The 19,449-nt window shown below is 38.4% G+C and overlaps 1 protein-coding gene across 1 annotated transcript in view; it reads left to right on the top strand.

Moving 5' to 3' along the window:
- Window positions 1-13,823, top strand: part of Dock11 (dedicator of cytokinesis 11) — a 188,596-nt gene extending 174,773 nt beyond the window's left edge. The window contains exons 49-53 of the mRNA XM_051141591.1: window positions 4,521-4,731; window positions 5,366-5,556; window positions 6,237-6,337; window positions 7,859-7,997; window positions 13,261-13,823. Coding sequence (XP_050997548.1) covers window positions 4,521-4,731; window positions 5,366-5,556; window positions 6,237-6,337; window positions 7,859-7,997; window positions 13,261-13,380 — 762 coding nt within the window. The 3' untranslated portion in view covers window positions 13,381-13,823. The remainder of the gene's footprint in view (window positions 1-4,520; window positions 4,732-5,365; window positions 5,557-6,236; window positions 6,338-7,858; window positions 7,998-13,260) is intronic.
- Window positions 13,824-19,449: the final 5,626 nt, after the last annotated feature.

Raw genomic sequence — 19,449 nt, 5'->3', positions numbered from 1 at the left:
ATGAGAGGTTCCTTGACGAATGCAGTATTTCACCTCCCTTTAGTATACCCTGTATCTTAGGGACCAAGATGGAGGGCTTTACCTATTAGGAAATTGTTACACAACAACACTCAGGCTGGCAAACTATTTCTGAACAGGAACTGACTTAGGCAGGCCTGAAATGCAGGACCCACCTCCATTTTCAGAGTACTGAAAGTAGGTATACGTTACCATACCTGCAAGGTGTTTTCCTTGTGACTATTCCCTAAGTAATATAGTATAACAAGAAACTGCTAGAATTTATCTTGTATTTGCTGTCACAAGTCATCCCAACATGGTTTAAGAGGTGCAGAAAGGTAATTCACAGATTCCATGCAACCATTTTGCCACTTTATATAAGTAATTCAATTTTTGACTTGTAAAGTTAAAACGTTCTTTGTGTGCTTTTGGGGAAGGGCAGTTAGGGAGGATTATGGCCCTGAGCTATTATGCCAAGCAAACAAAAACAGAAACAGACCATTCTTTTTGCTTGCCAAAGACAAAATCTGCTTAAAGGCACAAGCAATTTGAAAAGAAGTTTAGCCATGTCTTCCAGAACCTTAAATGTATGTTTCCTTTGGCCCAGCAATATCATGTTTAAAGTTTTATATTATAAATATAATACATGCACAGGGTTGTTTGTTAAAGGAAGTTTGGTGTTATGAAATCCTGGGAAAAGCTTGATAGTAATATACCTACCTACATGGTAGAAATAATGTACAATAGTAATAATATATAATAGGTACAGTTTCCTAGGAATGAAAAGAGTGATTTATTGTTATTGTGTGTTTTGTGGGGGGGGGGGGGTGGAGGTAGTATTGCAACAGCCTCAGTTTGTAGCTCAAGCAGGCCAGGAACTCACTATGTAGTCCAGGCTGGCTTCAGCTGCACAAGTGCTAGATTTATAGGTGTTATTAGCCACCAAGTTTGGCAGGATGAATGATTTATCATTATCAGTATGACAATATCAAAATGTGTCATTAAAGAAAGCAAGCAAGATGCAGGACAGTAGGGATGGGAAGTACATTTGTATCAAAATTGGAAATTCATATCAATGTATCTCTATACATAAATGAATCTAGAGTCTTGGCTGGGAAGAAGGAGTGTTGTTGGTTGGTTGGTGTTTTTGTTTTGTTTTGATTTTTCATTTGTTTGTTTTGTTATTCATATATAAACTGCACTACCTAATATGTGTATGTACAAGCATTTTAGGCTTGGCATCCCACTTGAATTTTTTATTTACTGTTTCTGTTTCATCTTAGCCAAATAATTACATTGACTGGGGTTTTTCTAAAAAGTGAGAGAATTCTTTCTGAATCTTTTAGCTAAGATAAGGATAGTAGGAGGGAAAGGTTAATGTTTCTAGAGCAAGCCAAGGAAATAGAAGGGATTTAAATGACTTAACAGGAGTTAAGATATTTCCTATTCCCTGGTATGGAGGGCAAAAGGACACAGAGACTGGAAGGAGATATTTTTTGGATTTTGGTTTTTGGTTTTTCTTTTTTCTTCCCTTCCTTCCTTTCACTAAACACAGACAGATGTGACTAATAAATGACAAAGAGACAGCAAACAAGTCACCAGCACCCAGAGTACAAGGCAGACTTTGTTGGGAAAATCTGAAAGCTGATTGTGAGTTTTGTCTGGAGTTAAGGGGGAATGCGGGAGAGTTCAAGCATCCACAAGTAAACAAAGACAGCGAGGACAGCAGCAGCACTTCTTGCATGGAGTTTAGATGACTCACGAAATGGCTAGCAACTTTAGCTTGACTTTTGTGTGTTGTTGTTGTTGTTGTTGTTGTTGTTACTGAGAATTGAATCAAATACCTTGTACGTGCTAGGCCAGAATTCTACTACTTGAATTGTACCCCCAGCCATAGGGCTAAACTTTTATGTCTTCAACATAGAATCACTGTATTTTCTTTGGATCCCTTTCCTTTGCTGGTTAGGGTCAACTGATATAAGTAGGAATACCTATCCTTGAAGGCTTAAGAGATGGCTCAGTAGTTAAGAAGACTTGCTTTTCTTGTAGAGACCCAGACTCAGTTCCCAGCACCCATGGTGGCTCACAAGCATCTTTAACTCCAGTTCTAGTAATTTTGTTGTTCACTTCTGGCTTTGGTGAGCACTCTATGCACATGGTGTACATACATACATGTAGACAAACTCTCATACACATAAAATAAAAATACAGAAATAAAATCTTTTTAAAAATATCCGCTCATGATATCAAACACTGCTGTGGATAAAACAAATTGGTAGGCTACTTTGTGATGATATATTTAGATAATATATTAAAATTCTTAAATCTATATAAATTTTTAAACTAAATATTTTTTCTTTTTAAAAAAATATTTTATTATATTTCTTTTTTAACATACACACTTATATTATTACACATGAATAAAATAAACTACATACAACAGGAAGAACCATGAGACAATCATGAGTTATATAAATATTACATTCATAGTGATTTGGCTATTTGTATTTGTCAGACTTGAAGTAAACATCTTTCCTATCTTGTTGGGTCTAAATTTCTGAATGAAAATCAATATCTATCATATCTCATCTCTATTAACTTAAATCATCCATCTTTATCTAAAAAAATCTTATCCCCTAACCAACTAAACTTGATTGTAAGACTAAACTATCTGGTCTTTAACCCCATCAGAGACTTGAAAAGGAATAAAACTTAAATATCTGAGTGAACTAGAAGTACAGGCTAGCAGCTTCCAAAATGAAAAAATGACTGAGACAGGTTACTGCCTGAACAGTCACCCAACACTATAACGTTGAAGCCTCATCTTCAGCCTTCTGGCCCAACATCTCTGCCAGACATATTTGTGAGGCAGGCTCCATTGAGGACTTGCTTACCCTGTCTTGGCAGAGTGTGGTCGTCAACTCTGCCTGCATCCAAACTTACCCATTTTAAGGCAGAGTTCTGTCTGTGGCAGAAATGAGAACATTTTGCCCTGTGGCTTGTTTGCCACATTTGAGGCCAACTCCATAAGGAGGCTCTTTGATGTTGTTCATCTTCTTTGAGGTCGGCTGAGTGTTGTCAGGAGTTAACTTGTCTTGTTGTCAAAGAATCTTTAGAATAATAAAAACATCTTTAAATGTCATATTCTGTGGGTCTCTGAGGCATTTGAAGACCTTATTTAACTATTTTACCTTATATATCTATAGAATCCTATCTATCTGTTAGACCTAGGATATATATTCTTGTGATAAAATTAGACTAGTATTTGACACGACTATGATTTGCATCAATATACAAAATTCAGTACCAATGAATTAAAAATAACCTTCTTTGTGAGTAACAATTAAGGCCTTGAGTTAAGGAGTAGGTTCAATAATCTACCTTTTGTTCTATCATCCCTCTATTTTTCTATATCCCCTTTTCTTTCTTTTTATCTCCTATCTCCTTGCCTATGAAAGAAAGATAAAGGAAAAGAGATATGTCCCTGAGTCCAACCTAGTTTTCTTTCTGTATAAAACCAATAATAACTTATAACTACCTCCCAATGAAAATAAGTATCTGTAGCTCAGGAGAGCAAACAGAAACCTACCCGACCCCCCTTAGAGGAAATGGGACATTATTCTCTTAAGGTTTCTTCAGGCTGATTTGGGGCAAATAATATCTTAGAAAGTGCCTCAAAAATTGGGGAAAATGGTTAAACAAGACAGGGATTGCATTTGTGGTCCAGTTTGTAAATGTTGAGAGATTCCAGGCTTAATCGTTAGGCAAATAATCAAGCAAAAAAGCACCTCATTTTCAACTCAGATGTTCACCAAAACATGGCATGCCATAGAAAAACGTTAGAAAATAACCAATGTGTCTATTAATAAGGGAATGGTCCAGTCACTCATGTTTATTCATTTAGCCATTGAAAGTCATGTCAAGCCACTTGTGTTGTTTCACACCTATAATTTTAACAATGAAGAGGCCAAACCAGGAGGACAACTGTAAGCTATAGTGAATGCCAAGCTAGCCTGAGTTACAGTGTGATACTCTGTCTCAAATAATATAAATAGTGTCAATGCTAGTGTCAACACTCAGTATAAACTAATGGTAGTTACAATGTCTTCTGATTGCAGTAGGCTTCATGTATTGTACAACTATTTTACTAAATATTTAAGAAATCAGATTATAAAACTCTTCAGTATAATATCAATTTTCAGAATGTATATGCATAGAAATAATTGGAAAGAAATATGTGACATGTAAATAGTGCTAATTGCTGAAGGCCGGGATTACAGTGGTGGTTTTGTTGTTGTTGTTCTTTCTATACTTTTGTTAGTCTCTTTAGCTTTCTGTACCTTTCTTATAGTCAGAAATAAATTATCTATAAAACACAGCTATGATCTCCCCTAGGCAGGTGTACAGTAAATCAGGAGCACAATTGTTATGGCTGTGTTTCTAATGTGGTCTTAAATCAGTCAGCTGTACTTTCCTTTTCTTCTCATTGATTTTTGTTGTTTGGTTTTAATCTGTCTTTATAGGTAAATGCCAAAGAACTTGATCCAAAATTTGCTCATATACAAGTCACTTATGTGAAGCCCTATTTTGATGACAAAGAACTCACAGAAAGAAAGACAGAGTTTGAAAGAAATCATAATATCAACAGATTTGTTTTTGAGGCCCCATATACATTATCAGGCAAAAAGCAAGGCTGCATAGAAGAGCAGTGTAAACGCCGGACCATCTTGACTAGTAAGTGGGAATCGTTGTGTTGCTCTCATATCTGTCTTGGTCTTTTCTCATATACATAAGTACCAGCTGGCCAGCAGGCACATGTAACTGAAATTTTAATCATTTGTTATTTTACAAGTTTATACAAACATGTCCTTGTAATAAACCATCGTTTCCCCATATGTCACTCCTAATTGCTTAGAGGTGTCTCATAAAGATAATTTTATCCTTTCATCCTGAAGTAGAAGGAACTAGTTGGCACCCTAAGGAATTTTTCTAGAAAAAAAAGCATGGGAAGGCATAAACATGTTGATTCTGGTTTTTCTTTCAATTCCACTGAATTAATAACTTTCTAAAATTGGTCTTTGTGATAACCTTGTCCAGCCTTGGCATGGGGGTCTGTGGCTAGTCTTATTGCATCTTCTTATGCCATGTCCAATTGATATCACCCGGAAGGCTGCTCTTTTCTGAAGGGATAACAGAGAAGCAGTGGATCTGTGGGGAGGTGGGGGTTGGAGCTGAGAGGAGTGGAGAGAGGGGAGGCTGTGGTCAGGATGCATTATATATATGGGAAGAATGAAGAAAAATAAATAAATAAAGTGATTCCATTGCTACTTCAAAAAAAAAAATAAACTTGGTCTTCGCATTATCACAGCTTCAAACTCATTTCCGTATGTGAAAAAGAGAATTTCTATAAACTGTGAACAACAGGTGAATTTAAAACCAATTGATGTTGCTACTGATGAAATCAAAGATAAAACTGCTGAGCTGCACAAGCTTTGCTCCTCTGCTGACGTGGACATGATTCAGCTGCAGCTAAAGCTGCAGGGCTGCGTCTCTGTGCAGGTACAGTGGTTGCCCAGTAAGCTCAAAGGGGCTTGGGCTGTTTCTTTTGCTTTTGTAAGGGCACAGAGAAAGCATTAACTACAATTGTGTGTTATGTTCTTATTGGGTGCAAAAAAGCCCCCTGTGTTCTTATTTAACATTCAAAGTCGATCACATTTCATTTATATGAATTTTCTATTGTGTCAGAAGACTTTAACATAAACTTCTAAGGCTGGTGAAACCCTGTATTTATATATCAGAAATCATTAACTAATTTATTGGTGTATCATTTAACCACATTAATCCCTTTAGTTAATGATTTTTCACACAATCTTCTCTTAAGCATAAGAAATAGATCTCTACACCATGGGTTTTTCTGTGTATTGTGTATTTGTCATCCCCTAAGTCCTTGGGTTTTTTTCCCAAACTTTTTCTTTTTTCTTTTGTTTTCTTTTGTTGTTGTTGGTTTTCAGACAGGGTTCATCTGAATAACAAGTCCTGGCTGTCCCTACTTTGTAGATGAGGCTGGTCTTGAACTCACAGAGATCCACCTGCCTGTGCTTCCCTTAGTGCTGGGATGAAAGCCATGTGCCACCATGCCCAGCCTGCTCTTGGGGGTTTTAATGAAAAGGGAAATGCAAACTCTCCTGTTGGTTACATGCTGGCCATACTATCAAAATTTTTTCCCTTATGTAATTTAGGTCAATGCTGGTCCATTAGCATATGCAAGAGCATTCTTAAATGAAAGCCACGCTGCCAAGTATCCACTTAAGAAAGTGAATGAGCTGAAAGACATGTTTAGGTAAGTGTTAGTTCCTAGATCATATCTCTATTCTTTTTTCCTTCTTCTTCTTCAAAAAAGTGCAGCAATAAAAATATTCATCAGGTAAGGGCATTCTCTGTGTTCTTTGAAATGCTTAGTTGTCCTCCAAATGGCACTGTTAAGTAAGTAGTCAGGAACTATATGATCTGTTTCATGCTCAGAGACACTAACACCGCTCCTGTGACCCAAGGGATTAAATACGCCAGCTTACTTTATTGCTTTGGATATTTTAAATGACACAAGCACAAGCCTATATTCATTACACGAGTCCTTTCCTTGCCCGATTGACCTTGCATTATAGCATTCCAGACCATTTAGGGAAGGAGTCGAGTGGAGCTGGGAAGGTTGCACAGGCTTCCTTCTAGTCTCCCTGTTCTATCACTTGGACTCTGCAGAGCTGGAAAATGCCTTAGCTTATCTGCAGTGAGTAGCCCTGTAAACCAAGGCATGTGAATGGTCAGAAAAACATCTGATTCATATCTAAGCAGAATTTAATTATAGAATATAAGGACAAAATAGAGTAAAATAGACTAAAGAGAAAGATAGTAACCTATATACTTGTTTTCACCCTACTTTTATCATTACTTTTCTGTCTATTACAGGTTGCAGCGTAGCCTGTACTCATTCTATGTACATGCATAGACTGTACTATTTATTAACAGTCTATGCATGTACACAAGATTCTACTAATTGCTATGACAGGATTTCAAAAAATGGATGTACCCATGTGCATCCACTCTTAATTGTGAACATTAAGCACTTGAAAAATAAATGAATAAAAGTTAACATAAATCTGGTCTTGGTAGTGCACACCTGTAACTCCAGCACTTGGGGAGCAGAGGCAGGCGGATCTCTATGAGTTCGAGGCCAGCCTGGTCTACAAAGTGAGTCCTGGACAACCAAGGCTATTACACAGAGAAACCCTGTATTGGAAAAAAAAAAAAAGAATTACCATGAAATAATGGGAGAAAAGACTTTTATATAGTTCTTCTACTCTTTGTTCGTATCCCTACCAGTGCAAATACTTTATACCTATAACACACAACACACTGGCCAAATAGTAAACCCCAAATGAATTCTGTTTGAATGAGTGGCTGTACATAACTCCATTAAGGTTCCTAGCAAGACATATGTTTTGAGCCAGGTGTTGATTTATTTTTTGTTTTGTAGGGAGACAGGGTCTCACTACATAGCTTTGGTTAGCCTGGAGCTGGCTATGTAGACCAGGCTGACCTCTGCCCCCTGAGTGTTGTATTAAAAGCATGCATTAGGCACTGAAGCAGGCTTTAAAATAGATCAGAAACCAGAGAGCAAAGATAAAGAGAAAGTTAAAACATATTTCAGACTAAGGAAATGACCACAACTAATAGTGAGAAAATAGAAATTCCGATCTTTATTTAAGAAAGTCACTCAAAATTAATTGTCAAACTATAGTTGGTGATACTTTGGAAGAATAAGTAACAAAACTTTTATCCTTTGTGTTTTCATGTTTATCTACAGGAAATTCATACAGGCATGCAGCATTGCACTTGAACTAAATGAGAGGCTAATTAAAGAGGATCAAGTTGAGTACCATGAAGGACTAAAATCAAATTTCAGAGACATGGTAAAGGAATTGTCTGACATTATCCATGAGCAGGCAAGTATTAAAAATGAGGACAGAATCTGAGGTCCCTAAAGTACTACTTACCAAAATATATTAGTTTGAAATATATTACCCTAAAATTTAGTTTACATTTAATTTTCATTACCTTTTTATTTATTCACTTTGTATGGATGTATACATGTATGGATTTTGGGTAGGTAGGTAGGTTAATGGTGCTATGTGCCACAGTATGCATGTGATATGACACATGTGTGCCATGGTGTGTGTGTGTGTGTGTGTGTGTGTGTGTGTGTAGATAAAAGGAAACCATGCCCAAATCAGTTCTTTCCTGACATCATGCGGGTTCCAGGAATTGAACTCAGGTCTTTAGGCTTGACTGCAGGCATTTTTACCTACTGAGGTATTTACTGGACCATTAGGTCATATCTTAAAATTTGCTCATCTCATATCTTCAGCCATTTAAGTCATGTAATGTGAATGAAACTTGAAGCAATTACCCAAAACTGCTGCAGAAGTAATGATCAATAAGAGGCCATTGTATTCTTTGTGCTATGACAGTAAAGACAACTAGCTGAGAAAATCTCAATCTACTGATTTATAGGAGTCTCTTAAGAAGGATCCTAATGAGGTGAAAAGACTGGCTCTGCAGCCAAGTTCCTATATAATGTTCTTATCTTGGCCATAAGAAGCTAGATACTGAACAAACATGAGGACCTGAGTTCAGATAGCCAGCACCGACATAAAACTGAGGCATAGCAGTGCGCACCTGTAACCCCAGTGCTTGAAGTGGAGTGGAGACAGGAGGATTCCTGGAGCACATTAGTCAGCCAGCCTAGCCAAACCTGTAAGATCCATGTTCAGTAAGAGACCCTGTCTCCAAAACCTAACATGAAGCCCAATAGAAGACACCCAGTGTCATTCTTCTGGCTTGTGTGTGCGCGCGTGCGCAAACAACACACACACACACAGAGTATACCCTCATGAGCCCATGAGCACATCTGAACCTGTGTGCACACCCATATAAACAAATACATATATCACACATAAGCAAATACAATAACAGTTTTTTAACTAGGTGCTATGATGTAGGTGACAGGCTAAATCACTGAGTGTTCGGAACAGTTATAGCTTTCTTAGGAAAACAGCCTGAGAAAAGTAAAAGTAAACACCTGATCCTAGCTTATAGTCAAAGCCTCATCATTAAGTACTTAGCACTGTTACATATCCACTGATCATTATAGAAATCTGACCATGTTGGTAGACTATCTGTTGAGGCCCTAGACTTTGTATTTACATCTACTTTGCATATGGATTGCCAGTTAACCATTTAAACTTTTTTTTTTAACTCATGTTTGTAAAAGTTGTGGAATAATGGTCTGCTTCCTCACTGACAGAGCATTTGAGCTTATCATAAAACTTTCCTCATTTCCTCATGAATGAAAACCTTGAACCGATAAATACTTTTTCTCTCTGAGGCAAGGTTTCATGTAGCCCACACTGCCTCACACTTACAACCAAAGCTAGTTTTGACCTTCTTCCTGTCTCTGCCTTCCAAGTGCTAGAACTATAGGCATCATCAACCATGCTAGGCTCCAGAGAAGGTATTCTGAAAGCTGGTCCTTACAGCTTGGCCCAGTGCGTGGTAGAAAGACTTGTCAGACCACAAAAGCTGACTAGCTTCAGTGAACCCTCCTAGGTTGTTGCATTTCTTTGGCATGCTTTAACTTAAAGAGCTATGGGAAATGTCATCACTGGGTGTGACCCTGAATTTACTTTTCTAATCATTGTCATCTGCTCATAATGGAGAACCAGGGTGAGCCAGAAATAAGTGGTTAATGAGGTCAAGCCCAGTCTTCTATGCATCCATTCTGTTTGTTTGTTTGTTTGTTATAAAGGAGAACATTTGATTGGGGCTGGCTTCCAGTTTCAGAAGTTTAGTCCATTGTCGTCATCATGGTGGTGTATGCCATCGTAGTAGGGCAAGGGCTTTTACATGTGTGCATGGGGTCATGAAGTGCTCATCAAAAGTACCAACTTTCTCCAAAGCCTCTTGTCCCAGGAAGTAGACAAATGATTTGCACCACAGGGTCTCTCATTGAAACTGGAGCTCAGCAACTGAGCAAGATTAGTTGGCCAGTGGGCCCTAGGGATCCTCCTATCTCTAACTCCTCAGGGCTAGGATTACAGATGGGTACCACCATGCCCAGCTTTTTAGGTACGAGCTAGGGATCTGAACTCAGGTTCTCATGCTTGTACAGTAAGCACTTTACTAATACTAATACAGCTATCCTTCCAGTTCTCAGAATTCATGCTATTAAGCCAACCTTTGATATAGAAAGAGGATGGGAAACCAAAGGTATTGAGCAGGCATTAGGGTAAAAGTCTTCTTTCTCAGGTTCTGGTTAATGAGATGCATCCATTTTTTTTTTTGTAGCTGGAACCCTGAAGGCTTGAGGGGCTTTCAGTCTTCTTTTTGACGCCTTTACTAGCCTATTTAGAACTAAATGTAAATAGCAAGGCATTGCTTTTCAGAGGCCCCTTTCTCCTTCCTTCCCAGAGCAGCCAAGAGATAATAAGACTAGGAAGCCAGGGAAGCTTTCTGCTTCCATTACTGACTGCATCTCACCCTCACCCCTTAGCACAAGAGAGCAGGGCTCACTGCACCATCACTATTATGCAGTGTGTCCTGTTATTAGTGGTGTACATAGCTGGTTCTTAGAAGCTGTCTGCTTGAGGAGTCTCATTCCTTATAATACATGGGAAAAAAATAGTAACAATGACTCCATGTATACTGTCTGACAGTTATCTCATTTGCATGCAGCTGCATTGCCTGGTCTTGAATTCTAAATTATTCAAATTTAAGGCAAATTACTCAATTTATTATTGCTACTATGATCAAGATATTTAGAATGGTCATTTTGTTGTGTTTTTTTCCCCTTGAAGCATGAATTTTTTAAATCATCTGGCAATCTCCCACCTGCCTATATCAGTTACTCCATTAAACCATTAACATTTTTCTTAGTCGGAAATCAATATTTTAGGCCCTTGATGTGCGCTAACCATTAGCTAACCAAGAAAACATTTTGTTTCTATATGTTGCCTATTTATGTAAACCATTAACTTTTTGATAAATGAATTGGTATATTCAATAAGGTTAAAAGAAAAGTTTTTTCAGCCATATTTGTTGAGATTGATCATCCTACCACAAAATGAGACAAAGCGTAGGTAAGTATATACTGAAGTAAGAGCTCACAACTGTTCTATTGAGCCTGATTCCTTGAAAAAAGAAAGAGCCTGAATTTTCCTTGGCTTCTTTAATATACATTGTTTCAGTATACCAAAGTATATAGTAATTTTTTATATTTATATAAAATAAGTATGCCTTAACTTTTTTTCTTTAAGCTTTTGACGATAAAAAATTTTTCAAAGAATAATTTAAGATTATTGATTGCAAATTTCTTATTTAGGTAGAGTTGGTGGTGGCCATAGTAGGACCATGGTAGGTGTTTTGACAGTCTCATTTGCTTGTCACACCTGACAGACATGAATAATTGATTAATCATCAGTTAAATCTGTAGCATGCTTTCAGATTCATGTCATGAGTTAAAACTTTTGTAAAATGAAATTCCTCTAAAATATCTTTAAGCCTGTGATTTATAACAACACCAATAATAGGGTGCATAGAATTGTAGACCAAGGCTTAATACTAAAGCTTCAAAGCCAACCTGAGAACAGATGTCCTACTTTGTTCTCCGCTGCTGTGATAAAACATCTGACTCAAAGCAATATGGAGAAGAAAAGGTTTATTTGGCTTACACATCCCTATCATAGTCATCATTGAGGGAAATCAGGACAGGAGCCATGGAGTAAAGCTGCTCATTGGTGTGTTCCCCATAGCTTGCTCAGCCGACATTCTTCATATAAACTAGGCTCACTTGCTCAGGGTGGCCCTGTCCACAGTGCTAGATTCTCCCTCATCAATCATTCATCAAGAAAATGTCCCCACAGCTTGCCTAAAGGCCAGTCTGATAAGTTCCCTCTTGCAAGATGACTCTAGCTTGTGTTCAACTTACCAAACCAAACCAAACCAAAACAGCCAGCACACCCAGCGGTTTTTTAGATTTATTTTTGTTTACATTTGTGTGCATATATGCATGTGTTCAGTGTGTGTGCGTGTGTGTGTGTGTGTGTGTGTGTGTGTGTGTGTGTGTGTCATGTGTGTGCAGTATGGAGGCAAGAAAAGAAGGGTGTCAGATCCCCTGGAGCTGGAGTTACAAACAGTGTGATCCTTCCAATGAGATTACTGGGAGACAAACTCAGGTCCTTTGAAAAACCAGGAATATTAAAAGCTATTAAAAAACTGAACCAAACAAAAACCTTAAGATCCAAGCTAGGACTCAAAGAGAGGCAATGTAATATGTGTACCATTCTTTTCATCTATTTCATTTAAGCATAAAACCTTCGTTGATTTGGCTTTTGATCACATTAACTGAATAATTTTAAAAATATGTATACTGGGCTGGAAAGATGACTCAGAGGTTAAGAACACTGCCTGTTCTTCCAAAGGTCCTGAGTTCAATTCCCAGCAACCACATGGTGGCTCACAGCCATCTATAATGAGACCTGGTGCCCCTCTGACATACAAGTATCGTATGGTATACATAATAAATAAATGAATCTTTTTAAAATGTATACCAACATGAATCTATATCTTTATTTTCATGTGGAAATATAATATTCATATGTTTTTATTTCCATTTTATATTGATTAGCTTATATTTTCTTTCAAATAGGCACTTTTGATTTCTATCTCCATTTAGTATTATTTCAAATCTGCAGGGATGGAGCATTTGTGAAAAGTCCCTGGGTGATTCTGAGAATAACTCTGGTAGAAGGTAGATGGATAGCCCATAACCTCTTCTCAAAGGGTAATCCCTACTTAAAGGTGGGGACAAGTTAAAATAGAATTCAAGGATTGAATCCTGTCTCTTTTTATTGAATTTTGCATTTCATGACCTTTTGTTTTTCCTAATGAGTAACCAGATCTTTTCTGCTTTTTTGATATGCTGCCTTTGTAACTCAGCTGTGAAGCCTGAAGCCGGTAATGTTACTCTTTGTTGTTTTAAGTAGCCCAGTGTTGGTGATGAATTAAAATATGCCTATAATTTCATATATAGTCAGTCTTTCTCTCTCTCTCTCTCTCTCTCTCTCTCTCTCTCTCTCTCTCTCTCTCAGCAGTAAAATTTTCGGTTGGTGATAATTGTGGGGGTTTTTTGTTTGTTTGTTTTTGTTTCAGATATTACAAGAAGACACAATTCATTCTCCCTGGATGAACAACACGTTACACGTATTTTGTGCAATTAGTGGTACATCGAGTGACAGAGGTTATGGTTCCCCAAGATACACTGAAGTATGAAGCGATGTGGAAGGAAATGGCAATGAGACTGAACTTTCTCAGGAATATTCGGAGCTGTGCAAATGTTAAAATGTAGAGATTTGATATGTGCGGAGTGTTTCCTCCTGACACCAAAATTGTCATGCTTTCATACAGGGTGCTTACGTATTTGTAAATATTTACGCAACTTGAAAGTGCCTGGAACATTGCACCACTGTGCTTGGTTTGTACTTTTTTAGGTAAATCTATATGCTGAAAAGTAGAGTTCAAAACCATTCATTCAATTTGCTTAATTACTGATTAATAATAACGAGACTATGTAAAATTGTATAATGGAACCCAATAAAAGGTAAAACTTATTTGTAATTCGAAGTGAAGGAAATAATGCTTTGAATTTAGCATTGTTCTTGATAAGAACTTGAACTTATTATCCTATGAATCCTTGGGGAAGAAAACAATTTAAAAAACCTATAGAACATAGATAATTGAGGAGAGAATGTGAAGCACTGCCTATTAGTAGTTAAGGCCAGGGTGAGGAAAAAAAAAATAACAGAACCATGCTTTAACAGGAAAACTTGGGAAAGAAAAGCTACCCTAGAAATAGCATCCATATGTACTGCTTGCCGTTTGATCTGAGGGTTCTCCGCATCAGAGCTCATCCCTCTACCTCATGCAGCAGGAGAGAGTACTGCAGGGCAGGGCTTTGTTCCAACATTTGTTGCCTGAGCTTGCTCTTTGGGAGACATCCTTGAGAATCTGTAGTCCCCATAGTCTGTGCAGCTTGAAAGCTGTCAAGGGAGCCCTAGGGGTGACTTTGCTGGTGACTATTTACTTTTCTCCACCCCCCCCCACAGGGTTTCTCTGTGTAGCCTTGGCTGTCCTGGACTCACTTTGTAGACCAGACTGGCCTTGAACTCATAGTGATCCACTGGCCTCTGCCTCCCAAAGTGCTGGGATTAAAGGTGTACGCCACCACAACTATTTTCTTCAGTTGCAGGATTAGCAAGCGCTGGGATAGAACTTGCTGGTTACAGGAGCATGTCTTGTATCCGTATGGAAACCCAGATCTAACAATGGCCAGTTTGGAACTACATTTCCATCGATCTGCGAGGGACTCTCAGATTCCTTCAGTAATTTGGGATAATCCAGAGTATAAGGAACTTCTTAGCAATAGAAAAGCATAGATAAAATAGCTCACTTCATATAAGATCTCATAGTAAGTAGCACATCATAAATGGCATCATGCCCATATATGGAATTGTTATTGTTACATTATTTATATGATTTGGCTCCTTCTACAAGTAGCATAAACATTTTTTTAATTAAATAGAAAGTAGTACTAGCAACAGCCTTTGAACCGTGACTAACACATCAGAGAACTCAGGATGAGTCATTAGTTGATAAACTACACAAATCATCCTAATAAGAACTCAAGCTTTTTTAGAATAAATACTGATTTACCTGAGATGAAGGACAGAGTAATTGATTTAATATCTCTCCATCCCTCCCCCTTACTCCTCTAACTTCTCTGTGTGTGTGTGTGTGTGTGTGTGTGTGTGTGTGTGTGTCCTGAACTTTGTGCTTTGATCGGTTGAGCATGAAATATACCAGTGAACATGAACTTGTTCTAACAACATAATACTCCTGCCATGGAAAGACAAAGGGAAAGAAAAACAGGTGAGGAATAAGTTTCTGCACAGGCTATGCTCCTGCCCTGGGAGTTGGTCAGTAAATATATTTTGTTTATCTGGTCAGCTTTTCTATTCCCTAAACACATAAAGGTCACGCTGAGAAATGCGTATGTCTCTTTGTCCTAATGGAAATTGAGGTTAAATTCTTCAAAGACTTTGCATCTGTGTGAGTCATTTGAGAATGCCTCCAGCATGCTCTTTTTTCTCCTCCTGAGTTTTCCTTTTTATTAAGATACAATTCCTATACCATATACATTGATTTGTTTGAAGTACTCAGTTCATTTGATGTTTTTGTACATTCACTGAGTTGTACAAGCATCATCTCAATTTTAGAACATTTTCTTACCCATGAGAGACCCTTGTGCAGCAGTCAGGTCACAGCACTAAGCAGTCATTAATCTGCTCTCCAACTCTATAGATCTGCCTCCTGTAAACATACAATGCATACATTTTTTGTGCCTGGCTTACTTCACGTAGCACAATGCGTCCATGTCCATAGCTCATTCACACAGACTATATCATTGATTAATCCATTCCCTTCCATGCCTGAATAATATTCTTTCATATAAATCTACAGTCTTTTAACCATTCTTGGGCATGTGGGTTATTTACATTACAGAGCTCTTATGAACACTGTTATTTTGAACACGAGTTTACAGGTACTTGTGTGGTATACTTTCTTTTTCTTTTTACTTTTTATTTTGTTGTTTTTGATTTGGTTTTTCAAAACAGAGTTTCCCTGTGTAGTCCTGGACTCGCTTTGTAGACCAGGCTGGCCTCAGACTCACAGAGATCAACCTGCCTCTGCCTCTCAGGTGCTGGGATTAAAGGCGTGCGCCACCATGCCTGGTTTGTGTGGATGTATTTTCAGTTCTCTTGGGCATAGATGGGAAAATGGAATTACTGGATCACTTGGTAACTCTAACCTTTGAAGGACTGTCCAAAGGTTCCCACAGCAGTGCACATGGGTTCCAGGTTCTCCTGACTTCCCCAGCACCATTATCTGCCTCTTTGATTATTGTCATCCCAGTAGGAGTAGAGTGCTATCTAATTGTGGTTTGGATTTGAATTCCCTGGTAGCTGGCAAAGCTGAGGAGTCTTTTTTCTTTCTTTCTTTCTTTTTTGTTTTTTTGTTTTTGTTTTGTTTTTGTTTTGAGACAGGGTTTCTCTGTGTAGCCTTGGCTGTCCTGGACTCACTTTGTAGACCAGCCTGGCCTCGAACTCACAGTGATCCACCTACCTCTGCCTCCCGAGTGCTGGGATTAAAGGCATGCATCATCATGCCCGGTCAAAGATGAGAATTTTTTAATATACATATTGACTATTTTTCCATGTGTTGATTTACCTCATTAGTAGGCTAAAATCAGGTTGTTTTTCTTTTAATTGTTGAATTGCCAGGGTTTTTTTCCTAGTAGAACTTCCATCCCACATATACTATTTGAATATATATCTCCTGGTGCTTTTATTTAAAGCAACAGGATCTTGCTAGTTCACTTGGGCTGGCTCTACATGCCTGGGTTTAAGCACTCTACCTGTCTCAGCCTGCGAGTGGCATTTGAGGAGACAGCTAAATACTGACAGCTACAGAATACTCCACTTAGGTGTGGCCCATATCTTAATACACACAAAGCAGGACAAAATTTCAGAATGAGTCAGTATGAGGCAAAGTTGGGGTTTATTTTTTAAAGCTAATCCTGTGTGTGTGTGTGTGTGTGTGTGTGTGTGTGTGTGTGTGTGTGTGCGTGTGCATGTACATGTGTGTACGATCTTAATTCCTCTCTCTGCTGAAAGTTTTGAAAATGGGAAGTATGAGTTCTTCAACTCTGTTCGTTTTCAAGATTCCAAAGGCTAATCTGGTCCTTCCTTATGAATATCAGGATAAGCTTATTGATTTCTTAAGAGAAAAGAGAAAAGGCAGGCAGCTGGAATTTGCATAGGAATTGCTGTGAATATAATCTCTAGGAGTATTACCATCAAAATATTAAGAGTACATGGACACTTAATATTTAAAATGTTTTTCATTTATCTCATTTTACTGCCTTTCAACAATGTATATCATTTTTAAACTTCAGACTTATTTTCTGAGTGTTTTGCCCACATATAAGTCTATGCACCATGAAGCTCCTGGTGCACTGGAGGTCAGAAGATAGCATTAGATCCCCTGGAACTAAAGTTACAGATGCTTGGGAGCCACTGTATATGTGATAAGGACTGAACCCAGGTCAACTGCAAGAGAAATGACAGCCTCTTAATTCTTATGTAGTTTTTTTAAAGTCAAAAGTCTTGTATTTATGGTTTTATTTTATTCATTAATTTCTTATTTTTAAAAAAAAGTTTTATGCTGTGCAATAGGAAATTGTTTTCTTAATTCTATTATTCAATTATTTATTACTAGTTTATGCAAACAACTGGTTTTTGTTTTTGTTTTTTGTATGTGTGGCTTATGTATATTGTGTGAAAGCCAGAGTTCAAAGTTGAGGTCTTCTTTAATTGCTTCTCCATCCATTTTTTGAAGCGAGGTCTCTCAACAAACCTGAAACTGGTCAATTCAGCTAAACTGGCTGGGGCTGGCCACCAAGTCTCAAGGGATTCTCCTATCGCTTACCCCTCTCCCCAATTGCTGAGATTACAAGCATGTAACACCATGCCTGGCTTTTTAAAAAATAGCACTGGAGATCCAGGGCAGGTCCTCAGTAATTCACAGTTAAGCATTTTACCAATTGAGCAGTTTCTTCAGGTTTGGGGTGTGTGTGTGTGTGTGTGTGTGTGTGTGTGTGTGTGTGTGTGTGTGTGTGTGTGTGTGAACACATATCATAGTCATGTGTTGTATTCTGCTGAAACCTTGGTGAGTTCTTTTATGACTTTCAATAGGGTTCAACGGGTACTTTCGGTTTTCTCCACTTAATATAATCTTTCTTTCCCCCTTTTAAATCTTGGTCAGAGGGCGGGGGTTGAGACAGGGTTTCTCTGTGTAGCCCTGGCTGTCCTGGGACTCAGTCTGTTAGGCAAGCTGGCTTTGAACTCAGTGATCCGCCTGCCTCTGCCTCCTGAGTGCTGGGATTAAAGGTGTGTGCCACCATTGCCTAGGCTACTCCTTTCTAGTCTTGGTGCCTTTTATTTTATATTCTTACCTGGTCCCTCTCTAGAACTTTCTAACACGTTTAAATGACAATAGTGAGAGAAGGTATTTTTTGCCTGATCTTTGGGAGAAGTGTGTGAGTCCTTTACTTTTCAGAATGGTGTCAGTTGTGGGATTTTAGTAGGTTTCTTCCAGAATGCTTTGTATCTGTTTCCTAACAGAGTCAGTTCTTCCTATCATATTGCCCATTTTATTCATAGGATCCCTATATGTTCCATGAAAATTAACACACAAATTACCAAAAAATAGACTCCAGTTATACATAAAATCAGATATGGTGTCAAGATACCCTGTTTCCATGTTTTCAACTATCCTATACTCCTTCCAGTGATGCTCTGAATTAACATTCTGTAACTTTTCAGGACAACCCAGAACAAGTCCATCTTCTACTTTTTCACAAGTGTGAAATGTGTGCCAGAACCTTTCATCTATTTCATCTGAGAAAGTACTGTCAAGGAAGGAAGGCCAACTTATAGAAAGTGATCTATCTCCCTGGAGCCCTTTGTAATGAGTGAAATGATGTGGCCAGAGAGCCTAGCCCTCAGAGAGGTTGCGTAACCCAGGTAACAGTGCAGTCTGGTGAGTCAGTAAATGAGTGGCAGGATAAGGCTCCATGAGGCAGAGCCAGGCTAGAATAAAGGCTTCACAGGAGAGGCAGGTGTGGACAGAGCTCTGAGGACTGGTGAGGACTGGGAGAGTGCTAGCTTCCACGTGCCGAAGAAACCTCAGGCAGAACTTGAAACAGGAAATGGAAAATTTTTAACTTCATTTTAATAGCAATGTGAAGTCTGGTCATTAAATCCAATCACTACACTGTGTGTGTGTGTGTGTGTGTGTGTGTGTGTGTGTGTGTGTGTGATCCATCATAACATTCTCCATGGAATTTTAGCCCTGGAAACAGTATTTGGAAGGGAAAAAAATTCCAACTCTCCCAGTAGGCTGAACCATCCTGGGATTCTTCTCCTTTCTAATTAGAACTATCAACCACTACAGTAGCCTCTGGGTGGGTCTCACTAAAACACTGTAATTCTAGGTGACACAGTTTGGTTGATGTGGAGCACTTACAGATCACCACCACTGCCAGGGGCTCTGGCTGGCCTCTTTTATTCGAGGGCTTTGGCATTCTTCTGTGTAGGATAGCTAGTAAGTGCATTGACTGAAGCCAGACTTGGTCAGAATTCCCAACTCTCCACTGAGTACATTATTCAATCCTATGCCTTTGTTTCCCCACCTGTAAAATGGAGGCATTAATTTTACCTA

Source organism: Acomys russatus, chromosome X, assembly GCF_903995435.1.
Source record: "Acomys russatus chromosome X, mAcoRus1.1, whole genome shotgun sequence".
In the NCBI taxonomy this organism is placed as follows: Eukaryota; Metazoa; Chordata; class Mammalia; order Rodentia; family Muridae; genus Acomys; species Acomys russatus.
Note: the sequence above shows the minus strand (reverse complement) of the source record. Positions and strands in the feature narration are given on the sequence as shown.